At 43.9% G+C, this 20,903-nt stretch overlaps 1 protein-coding gene across 2 annotated transcripts; it reads left to right on the plus strand.

Annotated features, from left to right (window-relative positions):
* The first annotated feature begins 62 nt into the window (after positions 1-62).
* On the plus strand, positions 63-20,892 carry tmem176 (transmembrane protein 176). Of its 2 annotated transcripts, none has more exons than XM_034120897.1 (7): positions 63-174; positions 1,263-1,421; positions 5,004-5,114; positions 5,625-5,681; positions 5,919-6,065; positions 18,996-19,112; positions 20,401-20,892. In XM_034120897.1, the coding sequence occupies exons 2-7, from the start codon at positions 1,296-1,298 to the stop codon at positions 20,458-20,460; spliced, it is 618 nt and encodes a 205-aa protein (XP_033976788.1). In that variant the 5' UTR covers positions 63-174; positions 1,263-1,295; the 3' UTR covers positions 20,461-20,892. The 2 variants fall into 2 exon arrangements, with proteins under 2 accessions (XP_033976788.1, XP_033976787.1); XM_034120896.1 differs by having other exon boundaries at positions 64-174; positions 1,294-1,421.
* The last annotated feature ends 11 nt before the right edge of the window (positions 20,893-20,903 follow it).

Raw genomic sequence — 20,903 nt, forward strand, 5'->3', positions numbered from 1 at the left:
CACACACACACACACACACACACACACACACACACACACACACACACACACACACACACAAAAACACACAAAAACACACACACATACAGAGACAGGGAGTGGTCGACTGAAGCCTGGACTCACAGTTTAGGACTGATTTCACTTCATCTCCATATTCACTCTCCAGAGGAACAGGTAGGCATGATTTGGTGTCTTTAGGAACAGCCTGTGATGCTGGGGGGGGGGGGTCCGTCGCTTCAACAGCGAATACGCTATTACACTATACGCTGTGTATTGTGTGTGCGTAATGTGCGCAGTGTGCGCGTTCACAGCAGAACACTGCGCAACGCGGGGAGGGGGGGGGGGGGGGGTACACCAAAAACGTTGTCTGTGATTACTTTTACTGATAACTATGAACACCTTCAAAAACAATGGCAGTTTATTTTTCATACCTTATTTTCTTGAAGTTTACTTTATCTGAATGCCAGGACAGACAAACTAAGATGTTCACGTGTTTCAGACAAGCATTTGTGTTTGCCGTGTATAACTAGTTATTTTTTAGTAGAAGTATGTTATTCATTCTTGACAATTTGTTTAAGTTGTTAATCACGTGTTTGGGTTAATTATGGTCGAAAGGATTCTCGTTTTTGTTTCACTTTTTTCACATTTTGTTATTTGGATGCCTACAGTTGTGTGTGTGTTGTTGTCTGTATGTGGTTGTTGTGTGTGAGTGTGAATATGTGTACCCCATGAGGAATAGCCTACTGTAGCTCATGTTAATGGGGATTATATGAAGAGATCTGCAGCTCTATCTGTCCTGGTTAGTTTCCAGTATAACGTGCTGTTCCTTTGGGTTTGATTTTCAATAGCATTGGGATGTTTCACCAGTAACATTGTGTAGAAACCCACTGTGTGAATTCAACATGCCTGTGGACAAAAATACTGTAAATACGGTCTCCGGGCTGCACCAAAATCCTAAAGAAACAAATATTTTCCTAACATATTGTTCATTAAGTCAAGCTTTGTTCAAACATATTGTGAGTTTTAGCAAAGTTAGATTAACATTTTCAATATTGGGCTAATAAAGAGCTTTTTATTTCATTTTGTTTTTGTTTCTTATACTCTATAGTTATAATTCAGTCAGCAGTCAACAAGGTCAAATTTAAGTCACAGTCAAAAACATTTTAATTGTTAGAGCTTAAAAAAAATTGTTTCTTTAAATGAAATGATTATATAGACAAAAAGCAGACAAAAAATAGGAAATGTGTGTTCTATTTCCAAAGCCAAATTCCTCCTGTCTGTTGAGGGCTGCAGGCATGGCGGTGACGGTGTGCCAGGACCTGACGGTGACGGTGTTGGAGGATGCGAACGCTGCCAAGCTGACGGAGCGACAGCAGGCTCTGCGCGCTGCCATCCAGAGGGGAGAGCCAAAGTGTCTGGGGGTGAGTGAGCACACACAGGAGGCTTTGGGTTGGTTCACTTGAAGATAGGACCACGATTTGAGGGAAAGGGGAAGCATTCAGAAATATCGTTGTCTCATCTCTTCGCACCGCTGCAAACATAGGTCCAGAATGTGTTAACATTCTGTTTTACTTACAGCAGCTCAATGTTTACAGACTGGCATATCTTGGTGCTTAGCAACCATCTGTAGATTTGTATGAAAGATGTGTACTGCACCATCTGAAGTAAAAGTAATAACTCCACAGGTAAGCTGTAAATGGCCAGTTTAACTCTTTAAAGTGTTGTGCTGCAGGAACACTCACCTGTTGCAGTTTGGTCATGTGATAATCTGAATGATGTTGGAGGGATTGTAACAGGATAAGGACACGTCCACTACACTTCAGCAACCAATCGTTTCTTGAGAAAAATAATAATGGATAACTTTAAAATGTTAATTCAAAAACTTAATGTGCCAACTCTGGTGATAATTGGATGGTGAAAATGTGAATTGTGGTTAAAAAATCATTAAAATGTTGTTAATTCTAAATTAATAAAATAAAAAGAAAGAATAAATAAATGAAAGCAACTGTGAAAGCCAGTGGTTAAATGCTGCAACAACAAAAAAACACTAGAAAGTAAACAATTAAACGATTTAAGCTCTCTTCTTGTCAAAATAAATAAATGTAAAGGTTCAGGGGCTATGGGCCAAACATATCCCATGCTTCATAAACTGGAAATGAGTCCAACAACTCATCAGAAGCATTTTGGCCTGTTGTCTATTATATTTGACTGAAATTAAAGGAGGTGTCATAGCCATTTCCACTGATCATAATTCCATTGTTGAGGTCTACTAGAATAGATTTATATTGTGCATTTTTCCAAACTCACATTGGTTTCTCATACAGCATCTCTGTAAACTACGTGTATTCACTGAATTTCACTCTCTGCCTTTAACGGCTCGTTGTAGCTCCAATAGCTCCAGCCCCCACCCTCCCTGTGAGCACAGTGTGCTCTGATTGGTTGGGACGTTGTGAATCGCGCTGAGCTCCGTGGAGGTGTTGTTTCCTTGTTAGCGATACACAGCGAAACACAGCCAAACTCATCCTGAGCACACACAAAGTCACAGCCGAAGTAAAAACAATAAGTGTGGCTTGATATTGAGTAAGAAAAAGGTTGATAAACGCTGTGAGAATGGGTCTGCAGAGAGAATTTTCGCGCGGATCCCAACTGTCTGTTATCAGCCTGCAGCCAGGGAGGAGAAATCAGCTGAGCTGCCTGCTCCCTGCACACAGATGTGTGTGTGAAGAAGTCCGTGGATTGGTCAATTTGGACCAATCAGCGGGGGCTTAACGTAACGGCTCCGCGGACGTAACGTAACGGCTCCACGGATTGGTCCATTTCGTTCCGGGTACGGCTTCACATCATGCCGTATCCAGAACGAAATGGAAGAATCAAATGGACAATGACGTATCTCCAACGAGGCGTTTTGGGGAGGTCTTTTCTGTGTTAGAGTTTTACTCGCTACAGGGTGTACTTTGAGGGTTTTGACTCTGAGCACATGACACCTGCTGGGTGAGAGCTGCGTGCGCGTGCTCCGACCCCAGGCAGGATTCACATCGTGAGTGCCGGTCATAACTCATTATGAACCCCGTCTGGCATGAGGAGCAAACTCAACACACACAACCCTGTGTACTCATGTTTAAGGATCTTTTTCGAGGTGGCTCTTAAAAGAGCCTTTGCTCTTTAGTGTCTCGACAGTGCTTCAGTACCGGGGTGCTGAAGAAAAGAGGGAGGGAGCAGATTGTCGGGCCTCCTTCCTATTTATACCGGAAGTGAGTCCGTAGGTGGGGCCCACCTCGCAGGTGGGCGTGGATTACAAGTGTTTCAGTGCTGCGCGGGAGTGCAGGGGATTACCCAATAGCGATAGCCTTAGGTGCCGTTTACACGAGGAGAAAACGGCTTGTATCTGCATAGTTTCGCGTGCGTATAGCCCTATTATTTACACGAGGCCGATAGAAACGGACCCCACAAACGATAACGGGTCCCAAGGTGGATAGATTTGCAAACGAAACTCTCTGGGGGGTCAAACGAGTCCGTGTAATCACCTCTATACGAATATTTCCTGAAAAAATAACGATAGCCCCACCTTTCCCCACCTCTCCTGCTCACTGCTGTAGCATGGCCAGTAGCCATCTGTAACGATCAACTATCAAAAATAGCTGTGTTAATTAAACGCACAAGGGGTTCTTGAATGAAATAATATTATAAAAGGCAAACCAGAATTGTTAACGCCCAATATACTCCTTAAACATTATATTGACAATTTTCCAAACACAAACAAAATTAAACAGTCCGCTCTGCGATACACCAAAATTGTCTTTACTGCCTAATCCAGGCCATTATTGTTCATTGCTCCTGCGCCCGTCGGCGGCAAAAAGAGAAATGTTTGTAGGCCTATTCAGGCTATATCCACACAAAAAAAGGAAACAGAGGAGCGATCTCACCCGGTGTTTGTAGAGAATATCTCTCTTTCTGAGCCGTCCTCTCCACAGAGACGTGCTTCTTGGTCGGTCAATGCAATATCCACAGATTCGGTTTCTTTCAGTTAACTTCCCCGTTGCATTTATCCATATGCTGAGGAAATGACTATATCCCGCTGAATACCAGCAATCGCCACACACACTTCCTCCTGTCAGTAGCTACTGCTAGTGCTACTGCTACTGACCATGCTACAGATATTAGTGCAAAATCTACAGCTCCTCTACCACAACCATCAGCAACAAGTGGACATGGAGAATTACATGAACTACATGTTGCTAAATACACCGCGGAGCATAAACAGAAGGGTAGCCATGGCAACATTGCTCCGGGCTGCTCTGGGGTCTTCTTCGCTGCTTTTGGTGTATTTTGTGGCGGAAGTTACAGCGCCACTTACAGTCCCGGCATATGTACTACAGCGTGTCCAGCGTGTCCAGCGTGTCCAGCTCCTGAACCTAGCTTAACAAGTTAACTTCATTTCACTAGTAGCAGGAACCACGCCACAACAGTGTGATGTTTGTAGGTTTATTGCAAGAAGTAACAATGAATTGATATGGAGGGGTTGATGAGATGTACTGTTCGTTTGAATGAAACGAATGCATGTGAACGGAAGACTTTTTTGAAAACGCATACTGTGCATAAACGCAAACGTTCCCGTGTGCACAACGCCTTAGAGGGCTACGCCTATACGAAATAGAACTACCCAGGTAAGAAGTGAACCAGCGTCGTAGGACCGGAAACCCAGAGTTAACTCTGAAGTTACCTCGCTAAGCGAAAATCCGGCTTCGTAGTACAGGCCTCAGCACTGCTAAAAAATCACTACGTGCACGAACAAAAGATCACACAGATCACACAGCTGCACTCTGATCGAGAGATTCATACACAGCTGGAGGCCTGTCTTTAAAGATTGCTGTGTGTGTGTGTGTGTGTGTGTGTGTGTGTGTGTGTGTGTGTGTGTGTGTGTGTGTGTGTGTGTGTGTGTGTGTGTGTGTGTGTGTGTGTGTGTGTGTGTGTGTGTGTGTGTGTGTGTGTGTGTGTGTGTGCAGGTGAGTCAGGTGATGTTGGGGCTGATGGTCGTGTCCTACTCCATCCCCCTGCTCTTCACTGAGGTGACGGAGGTGGTGCTGCTGGGCGTCCCCTGGTGGAGCGGCCTGACGGTCAGTCTCTGGGACGGAGAGCCATACTTGCTGTTTCATCTGTTTTCTTTTGCATTTCTGCCAATATTGTTTACATTTAAAAAAAAAAGCAGAACCTCTGAAAGGCTTCAATCACCTGAGCGCAGCGGCATTCATACATTTATTTAATACCTTTAGTTACTTTACAGATTTGGAACTAAAGTCTTAAATCAGACTTTAGTTCCACCTGGAGTAAATTCACAAGTCATTCAAACTAGCTGCACCTTTACCAGCTTTGATAACACTTTAATGATCAATAATTATAAAACATATCATATATATTATTCTGAAATGGACCAATCTACTTGTACTGTCGGTACTTTAACTATATTTTGATGATAATACTTTTCTACTTTTACTTGATTAACATTTTAAATGTAGGACTTTTACTTGTAACAGAGTATTACTACACTGTTGTACTACAAGATATGAGTACTTGTAGGACTTCTGTGGACGTTAACGTTGTGACATCATGTTGTGTTCCTGTCTCAGTTCATCACAGCAGGAGTGGTCACTATCGTCCTGGACAAACACTGCACCATGAAGATCGTGAGTCTTAAGGCAACACATACACATTCAAGATTCATTATGATTACACACATTTGGCATACATGGAAGCAAAATGTTGTTCTCCAAACAAAAACAAGACAAAAAATATGCCATTCTAAGAAGTCACCAAAATAAGTAGTCTAAAAGCTGCTACATGCAGCTAAACAGTGTGTATATACTGTGTACTGTCGACACACTGAATTAAAAAAATGAATAATGTTGCGTCTGTGTGTGTAGCTGCGGGTGTGTTTGATGGTGACCATGGTGTCCACGTTGCTGTCCGTGGTGGCTTTAATCATCTACTCTGTGGACATGGGCAAGAATCCTGCAGTGCCCTGCGTCAAGAATCCGGATGGCGTCTGCAGTGAGCAGCACCACGCCACAGTGGGTATCATTTATATTTTTGTCACATTACAAGACTTTTGTGAAATCAGATTTAAAGTTGGATAATATGTACAGGGTATTATACAACACCAGTATACAGCACACACCCCTAACATTGGTAAAGCTCAGTATTGCTCACTGATAATGACTAATATTGAGTATTGGCTGTTGATAAGTTCTTTTAAATGACATACACAGTCATAAAGCCCCCACTAACTTCCATTGGGTTTACAGTATAACTGATTGCCATCATACCAAAGTGATGTTTCACTAGCAGGAACCACGCCACAACAGTGTGATGTTTGTAGGTTTATTGCAAGAAGTAACAATGAATTGATATGGAGGGGTTGATGAGATGTACTGGTACTATGTGCTGTGGTCCGTGCAGTGGGAGACTCAGAGTGGGGGTACCGTCTCCGGCATGATCTGCTCGGGCTGATTGCGGGCCCCCAGACGATACCTAGAATTAAAATGGTTAAAATATACACAGTTTAAATAGAAATGGTGAGGGCAGAGGATGTTGGGATGAAGGGATGTAGGGATGAAGGGATGAGGGATGAAGGGATGAGGGATGAAGGGATGAAGGATGAAGGGATGAGGGATGAAGGGATGTGGGATGTAGGGATGGAGGGATGTAGGGATGAGGGAAGGGAGGGAGGGATGAATGGATGTAGGGATGTGGGAAGTGAGGGAGGGATGAAGGGATGTAGGGATGTAGGGACGAGGGATGGAGGGAGGGATGAATGGATGTAGGGATGTGGGAAGTGAGGGAGGGATGAAGGGATGTCGGGACGAGGGATGGAGGGAGGGATGAATGGATGTAGGGATGTGGGATGTAGGGATGGAGGGATGTAGGGACGAGGGATGGAGGGATGTAGGGATGAGGGAAGGGAGGGAGGGATGAATGGATGTAGGGGTGTATCGCTCGGTGTGAGGCAGGAAGGGGAATTGTATGGGTAGAAGGGAGAGGGAGGGTGGGTTGAGAGAATGGAGACAGGCAGTGGCTGGAAGTTTGGCCGGATATAAATAGAGGTGGCTGTGATTAGAGACGGGGTTTAGGCCTGGCCCTGCTCCTGAACCTAGCTTAACAAGTTAACTTCATTTCACTAGTAGCAGGAACCACGCCACAACAGTGTGATGTTTGTAGGTTTATTGCAAGAAGTAACAATGAATTGATATGGAGGGGTTGATGAGATGTACTGGTCTGGCGGGACGTGCTGTGGTCCGTGCAGAGGGAGACTCAGAGTGGGGGTACCGTCTCCGGCATGATCTGCTCGGGCTGATTGCAGGCCCCCAAAACAGTCGGATTAAAAGCAGCTGACTTGAGCGTGTGCATGTCTGACGTCGTTTAGATTGTTGTGGATGTAAGCGTGGTACGCTTGGGATGACCAGCGGCCGAGGGCCTAGATCAGACCTGGGCATCGTACGGCCCCCGGGCCACATACGGCCCTTTGGTTGACTCTGACCGGCCCGTGTAAGGCTAATTGGAAATTACAAAATAAACATATTTTCTAACTTTACCTCATGCATGGACTAAAGCTGCATTGCTTTTATTTTGAAGTTGTTTTTTATTCACGTGCATAATGACGCAATACGTATATCAAGACGTGCACATTATTGGATCCTTGTCACAAGACGACTTTAGCCCTCAAAAAAATGTCCGCTAAAAAAAGAAAGGTAGATGCTGAATGCAGGGTTTTCAACAAAAATTGGACTGCTAAGTATTTATTTACTGAAGTCGGAGGTAAAACCGTGTGTTTAGTTTGCGGGGAGCAGATCGCCGTGTTTAAGGAGTACAATGTGAGTCGACATTACGAGACGAAACACGCGGAGAAATATAAAAACTTGACTGACGCTGAAAGGGCGCGGACATCGGAAGCTTTGCTAGCTAAGCTGCAAAAGCAGCAAGGCTTTTTTACCAAGCTTCACACATCCAGGGATGCAGCAACCATGACCAGCTTTGTGATATCCCACAAAATTGCTAAAAACAGTAAGCCGTTCTCGGAGGGGGAGTTTGTCAAAGAGTGCTTGGTGGACTCTGCAGCACTAATATGCCCTGAAAAAAAAGCCGCATTTGAGCAAGTCCCGCTGTCCAGGCGAACCGTGACTAGAAGGATCGAGGACATTGCGGGGAATCTGGAGCTTCAGCTGCAACGTGAAGTGGCAAGTTACGACTTTTTCTCCTTGGCTTTGGACGAGAGCTGTGATGTCCGCGACACAGCCCAGTTACTCGTATTCGTCCGCGGGATAACACCGGACTTCAAGATTACGGAGGAGCTGGCAGCAATGCGGTCGATGAAAGGGACGACTACAGGGAGCGATCTGTTCACGGAGGTAAACGAGTGCATGGACACGCATACATATGTGAACAAACATTTTCAATTATGAAGTTTACGAAATCCAGGTATAGATCCTCTCTCACTGATGATCATCTGTCAGCTGTGCTTCGCATCTCCACCTCAGACATTCAACCTGACTTTGATGCACTCGTTAAAGCCCAGCAGAGACTAGATTTCTCTCACTGAACAAGAAAAGAGAACTTAAAAACACCAAATGAGGTGGTTAGACTACAAATGTTGGCACTTTCTTTGGAAGCCTTTTTCTCAAAATCACAGTTCAGTGATGTTTAGTGACAGTTCAATATGATGTATCTTGCTTAATATTTGGAGTACAAAGACAATATTGTGATGTCTTTAGAATGCTAAGAACCTCTTTCCAACAGTAAATGAAACTCAAAATGTGTTTGAGTGAATGTGACTGAAAATGTTCACTAATATGAGTCACAAATGGTGAAAAACGTTCATTTTGTTTACCATTGTTTTGGGAAATTTGATTTAATAAATGACATTTTTTTGTAAGGCAATCTCACTTTTTCATTGCTTAACTATAACATATACTCTTACCAGCTTGTCAAAACAATGCTATTTACTGCTTTTTATAAAGAAATACAATTAATATTATGCAGAATTGAGTTCAGCCTTTTGGCCCGGCCCTCCACAATATTTTCAGTTTCTCATGTGGCCCCATGGAAAAAATAATTGACCACCCCTGGCCTAGATGGTTTGGATAAGAGATGCCCGGTCTAGCTGCTGTGGACACTGCGCCGATACGGGAGAAATGGCTCTAATAATGTTCTGAGAATGCCCCCAAAATGTGCGGGATGTTCTGAAAGTGTTTCTGGACCAGAAACGTGTGGCTTGAAAATAACATGCCGGGAACGAGTGACTACATCTTCACTTCTAAATCCAACTAAACATTACCATTGAGGAGTTAGAATGATACGCGCGCTGTTTGCCCAGAACCGGGGCTCCGTTACACTCTAAAGGGAAAATATGTTTATGCCATAAATGTTAGGTTGGGTTGTGGGGGCAGGTGCTCCTGGTATGAGCGCCGCCGCGGAAAGAGCAGATGTGAATTAGGCGGCAGTTAGAGAGAAATCAGCCTCGCTCATTGAAGTTATTACACGCCATCCTGCCTCCCTGGCGGTTGAAGTCTGAGGCGTTGCGTGATGGAGAGGGAAGTGAGTGAGGTGTTTAAGGTGGTGGAGCGCTGACTGAGCATGCTGAGGCAGGGTGGGAGGGGGCTCCGCATGATTGGCAAGAAAGGGATGCACGTGCTGCGAAGATGCGGCAATGAAGCTCAGAGTCCAGAGCGCCCCGGTATGTTCCCTGGTTAAATTGTTTAATGCGGCCGGCGGCTTGGCTAGCGAAGTGGACGTGGTAGGTGTAGAAACCTGAACCTCCGAACCGTAAGGCCATGTCGAGCTCTATGAAGAGGTATTCGTCTAACTCGGTTCTGCGTGTGGGATAGACTGAGCAGATGACTTTGCGGTAAAGAGAAAATGCTAAGGTGAACTCTGCAGGGGTTAAGTCCTTAGACCTCAGAGGTGATGGGTTGCGAAGCTGGACTAAACCGAAGCTGGTCTGCATTTCACTGGGCTGGCTAGTGTCGATGATTGATGGCTATAGTAGCTGAGCTAAATCTACGTAATTACCGAGGAGAATCTGCTGGCGCGAGACGGGAGACACGAGAGAATGGCGATAAACTGAGGAGGCTGGCTGGATGGATGGGTGGTGTTGCTGTGGCTAGAGTGTAATTAGTTGCACAAGGAGGAAAAACATTTGGGTGTTGGGGAAGGGATGGGGTAGGGATGGGGGGAGGGGTAGGGGAAAAAGGGGATGGAGGGATGATTTCAAACCTGTTAATCCCAATAATTATAAAGGAGTGCCTTGGAAATATGTGTTTACATAAATTGTGATCAAAACGTTTGAGACCCACTGACAGGGCCGTCCCTCCCTACAGGCCGATCATGCAGGCTGCATGGGGCCTCACATTGCGCAGGGGGCCTCGGCTTATGAGCTCGGCTTGTGCGCAGTTCTCAGCACAGTTCTCAGCACAGTTCTCAGTTTGCACATTTCATGGTGATGCTCAGCCTCTCCCCTTAACTCCTTAGGCCCGTCCACACAGCAGCGTTAAAAAAATCTTCCAACGCTTCTGCCCATTCACTTTGAATGGGGTGGCGTCACTTTGCCTCACTTTTCGCCGAACTGCATTGTGGGCAGCAGAGCGGAGATTTCCAGGATTTTCAGGATTCAAAAGTTGAGCAATGTTCAACTTTTGAAGCTGAGGTGGAAGCGTCAGCCAATCAAATCCCGTTTATGCAAATCTGACAGTTCAAGTGCTAGCCAATCAAACCGCGTGTATGCTGGGAGAGACATACCGCAGGTCATTTCCTCATATTCCAAAAGATGGAGGAGAAATTAGCGGTAGGGAATCATCCGGTGCTTTATGACCAGTCCCTATTTACCTACCGGGATATAAACCGGAGGAGCCAGGCATGGAGGGAGGTGGCAGAGACAGTGGTAGGTTTTCGCCTGTTTGGGGAGTTTATATCCAGTTTACTTCGGGCTTTTTTGCTTTGTATGTCGGGGGCGGGAGATTCATGTGATTGGTTGTTGGTCGCGTTGCTCGCAAAAAATCCCCAAGCTTCAGATACGCCCACCTCCAAGATTTTTTTAACGCTGCTGTGTGGACGCACCGTAACAGTCATCATCATGTCAACCACAACACAGAGAAATACTGATAGAAATGTGTGTGTATTGTTGATACATTGCTGACGGAGGGAACTACATTTGAATACAGATTTTAGAAATATCAGTTTTTGAGCATGTAATAAGCATGTTTTGTCTTGCCTATATTATAATATATATATATATATATATATATATATATATATATATATATATATATATATATATAAATAATATAGTATTTATATTATTGAATTGATTATGATTATGATTATTATTATTAGTAGAAGTAGTTTATTTGCATTAATTATATTTTAATCTTTTTGAGGCTAGTATTTGGCAGGAAATGCAGACGTATTCACCTGTAAACGCATACTGAACGACATACATGCACATTTACCATTTACCTCACTGTATTGATAATAATAATAAACAGGAATTATATTTGCAAAGTAGTTTGTTTCCAAAAAAATGTTTTTCACTCCTGTCGGTGGGGGGGGGGGGGCTCATCTCACAATGTCGCTTGGCCAGGGACGGCCCTGCCCACTGAGATAACTTAGACTAAAGTGAACACTCAGAGTCCTTTACCTCACTGAGCTGTAGTTATCAGCCTCTCAGTCTGACTGGAGAGGACTCTCCCTCCACATTATTGTAGAAACATCTTCTTCTTATATCCGTTAGAGCAGCTAGAACCAGATTCTAATAGCAACAGCACCGGTGCCGCTGCGCCCTTCCTTCTCTCCCTCGCTCGCTCCCACGCTCGCACTTTGGCTGTGAGCTGCGGGCGCCTGATAAGCCAACATCCCCCATTTTCATCACTTACAGAGCCCATCGTACAGGGCAAATGAAAAGTGTAACCGGGATGAAAAGGGTGTTACATTTTCTTAATTAGTGGGAATGCTGATACAGCATTCAACTATATCAGGGGTGGGCAATTATTTTTTACAAGGGGCCACTTCAGAAACTCGAGCTGTGTTGGGGGGCCGAATCAAAAATAAGTTGAACTTAATTCTGCTCAATATACCAATACTGAAAAGGTGTTTTACAGTATGTTAAAGATAAGAAATGAATCAGCTTTATACAAAAAGAAATGAGTGCTTTTGATTTTTGTTTTTTAGTTCATTTTACTTGTTCATTGAGAAAAATCCAGTCTGTCTTGGGCTTGAACAAGTGCACGGAAATCTGGTTCAATGTCTGAGGTGGATATGCGAAGGACAGCTGAGAGGTGATCATCAGTGATAGAGGATCTGTATCTGGATTTGTTGAACTTCATCACTGAGAATGTCTGTTCACATGTAGGTAGATCCAAAGAGGACCATCATCTTCTGAGCACGTCTCCTGATGTGTGGAAAGTTCTCCTCTTTCAGGGAAGCGTAAAACTCAGGCAGTGAGACTGACCTAAAGTGCTCTGACAGAAGTGTGTCAGACTGCAGGTCAATGAGTTCAAGCTGAACATCACTGGGTGCATCATCCACATGGCATGTAAATGGGGAAAAGATCATGTTTTATTCTCAACTGTTTTGAAGTCTTTAAATCGCCTTGAAAACTCACCATGCAGTGCTTCTAACATGGATGAGTACCTCTGGAGGTGATCAGCTGATGGTGTGGCTTCCTTCAGTGTTGGCAAGTGCGTGAGAATGTTGTCCTCCATTTGGCTTGAGAGAAGCTGCAGCTTTCTCATGAAAGCCTTCACTGCACTGTACATGTCATGCACAAAAAGGCCCTTGCCTTGCAGTTTGACATTTAGTTCACTCATTAGTGCAGTCACATCTACAGCAAAACCAAGGTCTGCCATCCAGTCTGCATCTGAAAGCTGTGGGATGTCGTTTCCTTTCTTCACACAGAAGTCTTGAATCTCTTCTCTCAGGTCCCATACTCTTTTCAGCACTTTGCCCAGGCTGAGCCACCTGACAGCTGCATGGTAGGGTATGTCACGATAATCAGTCTCACTTTCCTCCAAAAGTGCAACAAACTGTCTGTGATTCAATGCTCTTGCCCTGATGAAGTTAACTATATTAGTTACAACATCAACAACATGGTTAATTTTTAACACTGACTTACACAACACTTCCTGATGTATAATACAATGCAAAAATACCAATTTCTAATCAGGGTTAATTTCTGTCACTTTATCCTGCATTCTCTTCAATAGTCCAACATTTTTCCCTGTCAGATTTGGACAACCATCCGTTGTCACGCCTGTCAGCTTGTCCCATTTCAGTCCCAACTTTTCCACACATGCATTTACCTCCGTGAACAAATCACTCCCTGTTGTTGTACCTTTCATTGACTGCATGGCTGCCAGCTCCTCCGTGATTTTGAAGTCTGTAGTTATCCCACGTAAGAAGATGAGTAGCTGGGCAGTGTCACGTACATCGCAGCTCTCATCCAAAGCCAAGGAAAAAAAGTCAAAGTTGACCGCTCTGTTCTGCAGCTGAAGCTCCAAATTTCCCGCGATGTCCTCAATTCTCCTCATAACAGTGCGTCGGGAGAGCGGCACTTTCAAACACTCCTTAATGAACTCTCCGTCCGAAAACGGTTAACTTTTAAGACATAACTCGTCTTGACAGCTGCATCTCTGGATGTGGAATGTTTTGTGAAAATGTGTTGTTGGCTTTGCAGCTTAGCGAGCAAAGCATCCGACCCCTTTGCCCGCTCTTCCTCAGACAGGTTCTTGTATTTATCTGCGTGTTTGGTAGCATAGTGGCGACTCAAATTGTACTCCTTGAACACAGCGACCTGCGCACCACAAACTAAACACACAGCTTTACCTTTCACTTCTGTAAATAAATACTTAGCGGTCCATGTCTTGTTGAAAATGCGGCATTCAGTATCGATCTTTCTTTTTTTGCCCTGAGCGGACATTTCGAGGACTAGCCGGCCAGCATCACTCGTAGCTGTTCACGGCATGCGCGTTTACGTAAATAAATAAAAAAAACAGCAGTGCCCTTTTCAAAATAAAAGCAACACCGTTAGAAAAGTATTTACGCTTTTATTTTGAAAAGGTTGCTGTTTTTTTCATTATGTTATAATTTATGATCAACCTCACACGGGCCGGCCAAGGCCGGCCAACGGGCCGGATGTGGCCCGCGGGCCGTAAAATGCCCACCCCTGAACTATATGTTATGCTACGGACAAAATTCTTATTATTATTCCGCCGACTTATTTTGGCCCTCTTCTTCTCCCACATTCAACATCGCAGAAACTCCGTTCAAACATCAAAACGTTCAGCTCGGTCGGGAATCACAGGCTATTACTTTTATCATTCATAACTTTCATAATTCCAGAGACATCCCATAATTCATCAAATTTTTAACATGGAAGTCAATGGAGACATTCTTCAGACTTCAACAAATCTTCATGCGACTTCAACTGCTAACTGTTCATTCATACTTTCACTCAGAAACCTCATTCCAACTTTAAAATGTTACACATCTTTCTGACACTATTCGTGTAACACAACTTTTAAATCTGATTCTTACTTTTAGAGATATTAAACATTGTTCAGACCTTGTTAACCTGTTAAGCCCTGAGCCTGTTTTTCAGGTCTCAGGCTCGAAAATGACATTCCCAGAACAAATGACCATATCTTCCCTTCTAAAAGGGTTAAATTAATAATCTTTTTTCTCAAAGTAATGATAAACCTGTGAGTTGGATGTAGAAAAGTCAGAATCAATATAGATGTTTTTTATTTTAAAGAAAATTCAGATTTTACATAGTAAAAAACTGTAAATTATAGTGTCCGTCCAAAAATTCTTTTTTACTTATAGTGAAAACTACCCTTGGATGATGGGTTAGTAGACTAAAAGCTTTAGGAATCCAAAGTACAACATATAATAAGTACCCTGTATCAAGATTGATGCAAAACAAGTGACATTTGACCTTTTTAGAGAGATTTAGCAAAAAGAAGCCACTTCTGGGGTCATTTGGGTGGATTTTCCATATCTCTGGCCCCCCTTGCTCGATTTTGATGGTTGACACCTCTTTCTGACCGTTAGAGCCAATAGAATCGAAGGGGGAGTCCCCCACACACACATGTTGTGAAGAGAAAAGGTGGGGGCTTCTCGCATGTAATTTTCAATCAGAGTGAACCTATCTCTAGCTTTGACATCTGGAAACGGAAAAGCAGTTTTATTGCTTATGGATTATCAGAAATCATTTCAAAGGGACACAGACACATTCGATTAACCTATGGATTAACTTCAGCAGCGTTTTTATCGTTTTAATGCCATTGAAGACCACTTTGGAGAGACTACAGAGCCAAGGTAAAAATGTTAGCATTTTTAGCTACATAAAGTCACCTGTTTTGATGTCCGTTTTTGCTTATAACGTCGCAAATACGTATAATTCAGTGGTAATGTCGGTGTCAATAGATTCTGTGTCACCTCACGATGTGAATCGATGTGTTGGATGTGGTGAAAAGATAAATAATAAGGTTTTGTGAGTGATTTTCGGTGCAGTAAGGTGTTAGCATTTTTCGCTCGTTGCTAATTCAGAGGCTCAGTGTGGGTTTTCTTTTGAAAAAAAAATAAAAATGATCAGTTGGATGAGTTTCTTCCCGTTACATGGATATAAAACATTCATAGTTTTATTAAATGAACATGCCCTCAGACACTGTTTCCTGCAAGATGTTGCGGCAGTGCCCCGGTACCGGGGTCTCTCGGGCTTAACAGGTTAAAGAGGTTTTCTTCAGATTTTAACATTAACTAGAGTGCGTGATGTCACAGCTTTAGTGGAGCAAATCTTGAAATTTGCCTTCATATATTTTTTTAAAACTGCCATAATTCCCAAACCCTACATTCCTGAGACATAATTTTTCATGACAAATGTAAGAAAACATCTCGTAGCTTGAAAAATGACAACTAATTAAGCAAAACTAATTAAACAAAATGCCTCTTGAGGGCATGAAGTGACAAAAACATTCAACATGTCTCCATTAAAACCCATTGTAATTTCAGGCTGATATTTCCTCACAGCAGCAGCCGCACACCTTTAGTTAAACTGCCAAAAAAGCCACATTATTAACCCGAAAGTACACAAAAATTACACTTCAGATACTCAACTTCCTTGACATGCTTCACGTTTTGAAATTTCACAGATATCTGTTATCGTTCTTCCACAAAACGTTCACATGTAACAGGTTTATCTCTCATTCAGAACAATGTAAACCTTTGATCTCTACAGAGCTCGTTAGCTCAACTATAAACACCTGTGTCATGGAACACGATGATGTCATCACTCCAACTGACATGCTCAGAGCAGCAGACTTCAGATAATGGTTAATGGTCGTGCCCTCAACAGCTCTACGTCAATTATGGGGTGTCATCATATGCCGTTCAAGAGAAGAGAGAGAGGGATCAAGAGTCAGTTCTAACTGTTCATTTCATTCTCTCTCTCTCTCTCTCTCTCTCTCTATCTTCCTCTTCCTCAATATCTTCCTCTCTCTATCTTCCTCTTCCTCAATATCTTCCTCTCTCCATCTTCCTCTTCCTCAATATGTTCCTCTCTCCATCTTCCTCAATATCTTCCTCTCTCCATCTTCCTCTTCCTCAATATCTTCCTCTCTCCATCTTCCTCTTCCTCAATATCTTCCTCTCTCCATCTTCCTCTTCCTCAATATCTTCCTCTCTCCATCTTCCTCAATATCTTCCTCTTCCTCAATATCCATCAACGCATCTAAGCGTATTATGGGGTGTCATCAAATGCCGTTGCCATGGCGACATACCACTCGCCATGAAACACGATGTCGCTGTAAGTCCAATGGACACGGTCCAATCGTCCCCCAATCTTCACTTGTATATCACCGGTCCATGCCTCAACAGCTCTATGCCAAATCTGAAATCTCACCATATGCCGTTTCCATGGAATCCCTTGCCATAAAACACGATGTCCCTTTAACTCCTATGAAAATGTTCAAAAAGTGCTCAGAATTCACATGTGTGCTAACAGTCCAGCCGTGAAGACATCTACGAGACAGTTTTGAGATTTCTTCAAATGCCGTTGCCATGGCGACACAATGCTCGCCATGAAACACGGTTTTCTCATAACTTCAGTGAAAATGCTTCAAACGGCCCAAAACTTCACAGGTTTGGTAACGATGCAGCCATCAACGCATCTAAGCGTATTATGGGGTGTCATCAAATGCCGTTGCCATGGCGACAGACCACTCACCATGAAGCACGATGTCACTGTAAGTCCAATGGAAACGGTGCGATCGCCCCCCAAACTTTGCTTGTATATCACCGGTCCAGCCCTCAACAGCTCTACGTCAATTATGGGGTTTAAGGGTGCTGGTGACTCAGGCTGTGTCCATGGAGGAGAACGGAGGCCGGTGACGTCACAAGTCGTGGCGCGCGCGCGCAGTGGTTGACTCTGAAGCGGGAAGAGCGGTGGGTCTTGTTGTTACCGGTGTGCTGCTGTAGGCTTGTGGAGGTTGAACAGTCTTGCCTTGTTGTCGTTTTGATGGAAGTGGATGCCATGTTCTTTCAGGAAACGTTGAAGTCTGTCCACTTCCTGAGTTCGAGCTCCGTTTGCAGATTCGTCCGAGAGGCGTGTCGAGTGCGCCGTGGTGATTGGCCGGGGGCTGTGGATGAGGCAGGCTGCCGGTGGTGGGGAGATTGGAGCTGGCTGTGCCTGTTGTGGCCCCGATTGTTTGTCCTTGCTGGCGGAGGAGACGAAGCCTGGGATCTATCTGGAGTTGGAGGTATTTCGTTGGGGGAGCTTGAGTGGAAGAGACGGCTGGTGTGTGGGACACTGATTGCAGAGCGCAAGCGGCTCCGTTCAGATGCTTGGCTGTGATCCGACTGCTGTGCCGTGGATGGCGGATAGCCGATGTCGAAGAGATCTTCGTCTGACTCCGGCGAGTTGATCAGCAGATCGGGATCCGTGATGAGTTTAAATCATTTTAATAGTAGCGTTTAAAGTTTGTTTGAACCGTGACGACGCGCGGCGTGAATCACGGTCTGCCTGTCTGTCGTTGAGAGAATGGAGACAGGCAGTGGCAGGAAGTTTGGCCGGATATAAATAGGGGTGGCTGTGATTAGAGACGGGGTTTAGGCCCTGCTCCTGAACCTATAGGTTAACAAGTTAACTTAATCTATAAGCATGAACACACAAAGCAAAGCAATCGCTGTATCCTTAAGAAAATAAACACATCTTTCATTTGATTGCAGACAGTTAATTAACTGGGAGAGTCAGGATGCTTCCAGTGTTTGGCTCTCCGCTGTACTATTGCCTACTCCATTTTAGACTGATAGATGTATAAGGTCTCAGTTGTGGACCCACAATGGACTCTGAATCTCGTTGTACTTTTTGTATAATGACAATAAAAGGGTTTAACTTTAATGAACTGTAATGCTCTATGGTAAGTAGACTATAATGCTACCTGGACGGGCAGAGGTATTTTCACTGTCTACCTCTCTTCCTGCTGTTTGAGAGAAACTCAGCCACCAGAGAGAGCAGACATTCATACTCTGAACTTTAATAATGTAGCCCTGCCTGTTCCTAGTTCACCATTCAATAGTAACAGTCACACTGCCATTCATTCTTAATGCATCCACAAACATGAAGTTAACATTAAGGTCTCACATTTTCCAACACTCAGTGGGTGATGACTGCCATGTAGAGGTGCTGTGTGGTTGGTGTGAAGCATAGAAGAAAAACAACACCTCCTTCAATAACAAGCTCCACCATTTTGGTTAAAAACGTCCTAATCATGGCAAATATAGAAAACATTGTTGAGGATATTAACTGAAAAATATAAATGATTGTCCAGGGGGTTAAAGTGAAGTGGAAAGTTAAAGTATTAGGAAGTGCCAGTGGTATGGTGTAGGTGTTCTGGCATTAGGACAGTCTGAGCTGGGGACTCAAGTCGATGAAGCGCTGTGTGTCTTTCCAACAGAGGCTGAGCAGAGGAGTGAAGGCGTCCCTCCTCGTCTTCACCCTGGCCCAGACGGCCATCTCTGCCGTCCTCTGCTTCCTGCTCTTCAGGCAGAGACATGGCTTCGGACCGTACGCTGTAAGGCTGCAACACTTTCACCTCACGAGCAAAGACTTCATACAAGAGGATAATACCTCAGCAGTGTCAGTGCTAAGATACAGCCAGAGCTCTGTCAAAGGTCATCAAGAAGTACAATCGGACGAAAGACAAAATGTGATGATTAAATGTACAAAGGTCAATTAAAAGATGGTATATTGTAAACGTGGTATACAGTCACACACAGCCAAGTAGACTAAGGGTGCATTCACACCTAATAGTCTGCTTCTCTGGTGCGCACCAGACCACAGTTTGTTACATTGTTTCATTTTTCAGAAGGTTCGGTTTGCGTTCACACGGGCAAAACTCAAACGGACTATAAACTTTAAACAAGTCATGTGCACGGAAATGCATTGGTCAGACATTAAGGGGATAAAAACGCAAATCCCGGCAATTTCTACCGGAGCCTCCGCCATGGAGCATCAGCACTTTCGGCAGGTTATTCTCATGCTGCTGTTAATTTGGAGATCAACAGACACGAGCGGCCCGCGCATATGATTATATAATCAGACAACGTCCGTTAAAAAACATTATAACACATATAATGAGAGACGTTCTGCAGTAAGGAGGGGCGTTTCACCGACGACAGGTGTTCTTAATTTTATGTAGTTGACGGAGCATTTTTACTTTACACGACACTGTTCAACACTTAATTCTGCTTCACTCTTTAACTAAACAACCGCGGATGTCTTGAAAGACTCTTTCGCTAAAGATTTTTGAAGACATCTGCGTTCTTGTGACACGTAAATACTACGCTTCCTATGTTTTGGTGCGGACTGCCTTCACACCAGCAATGAACCGCTCCAGAGTTCGCAAGCAAGCGTTCCGAGACCACCTATTTCAGCGGACCAGAGTCCGGTTGTTTAGTTCACTTAAGAGGTCTCGGACTGTGTTCACACCGACCCAAATGAACCGCACCAAGCGGCTAAACGCACCAGGGTTCGATTCAACCGGACTATAAAAGGCTGGTGTGAATGCACCCTAGGCAATTTGAAAAGCTGTGTTGAAAAAATACAAATCAGCCGTATATAAATATTTTCACGAAATGAAATGACAGGGCCGCTTATTTAAAGGCAGCCAGTTTGCACCAGCCATTGCAAACAAATACAGTTTTCACTTATATTAGCGTTACTTAATAATACAAATCAGTGAGAGCACCTTGTCGTAAGCACCTCCCCCTCTTCTCATAAACATATATTTTTATAGTCACAACTTTCTGATATGAGGAGAAGTGATGGCATGGTGCTGATTCTGCTTCTGTCTTTTACAGTCCCTCGGCCCTGATGAACAAGAGACCCCCACAGCACTCATCCCCCCCAAGCTGAACTGATCAGCCAATGGCCCCCCTTCTGTTCCAGAGGTGACTGATCACCTGTGTGTGTGCTTCCCCTTTGTCTATCTGCTCGTACGTATGACTTCTCCACAGAGCTGCCTGATATCTCAGCAGGAGACGTGTCAGTTGTCAGTGTTGTTATGCATGTCTGTCAAGAGCTGAATATTTCATTACACGTCAGCCAAATGATTCAATACTTCAATATAGTGGGCTGCATTAAAAGCAAACATTAGGGAAGAAATAACAACTGTTTAACATTAACAACCTTAAAGAAAGGACATCTCATTCTGATTTTGTCCTGTGGTAAAACTATTACATCACACTTTTGTGGCCAAAAACTGTGGAACAGGATGCACAGTCCAGCCATGTGTGCAGGAAGTGGGGACTGTCTGCTGTGACACAGAGATAAAAAAAGTCATATACACCAGATAACTGATTCC

This window comes from Trematomus bernacchii, unplaced genomic scaffold (assembly GCF_902827165.1).
Source record: "Trematomus bernacchii unplaced genomic scaffold, fTreBer1.1, whole genome shotgun sequence".
Lineage (NCBI taxonomy): Eukaryota > Metazoa > Chordata > Actinopteri > Perciformes > Nototheniidae > Trematomus > Trematomus bernacchii.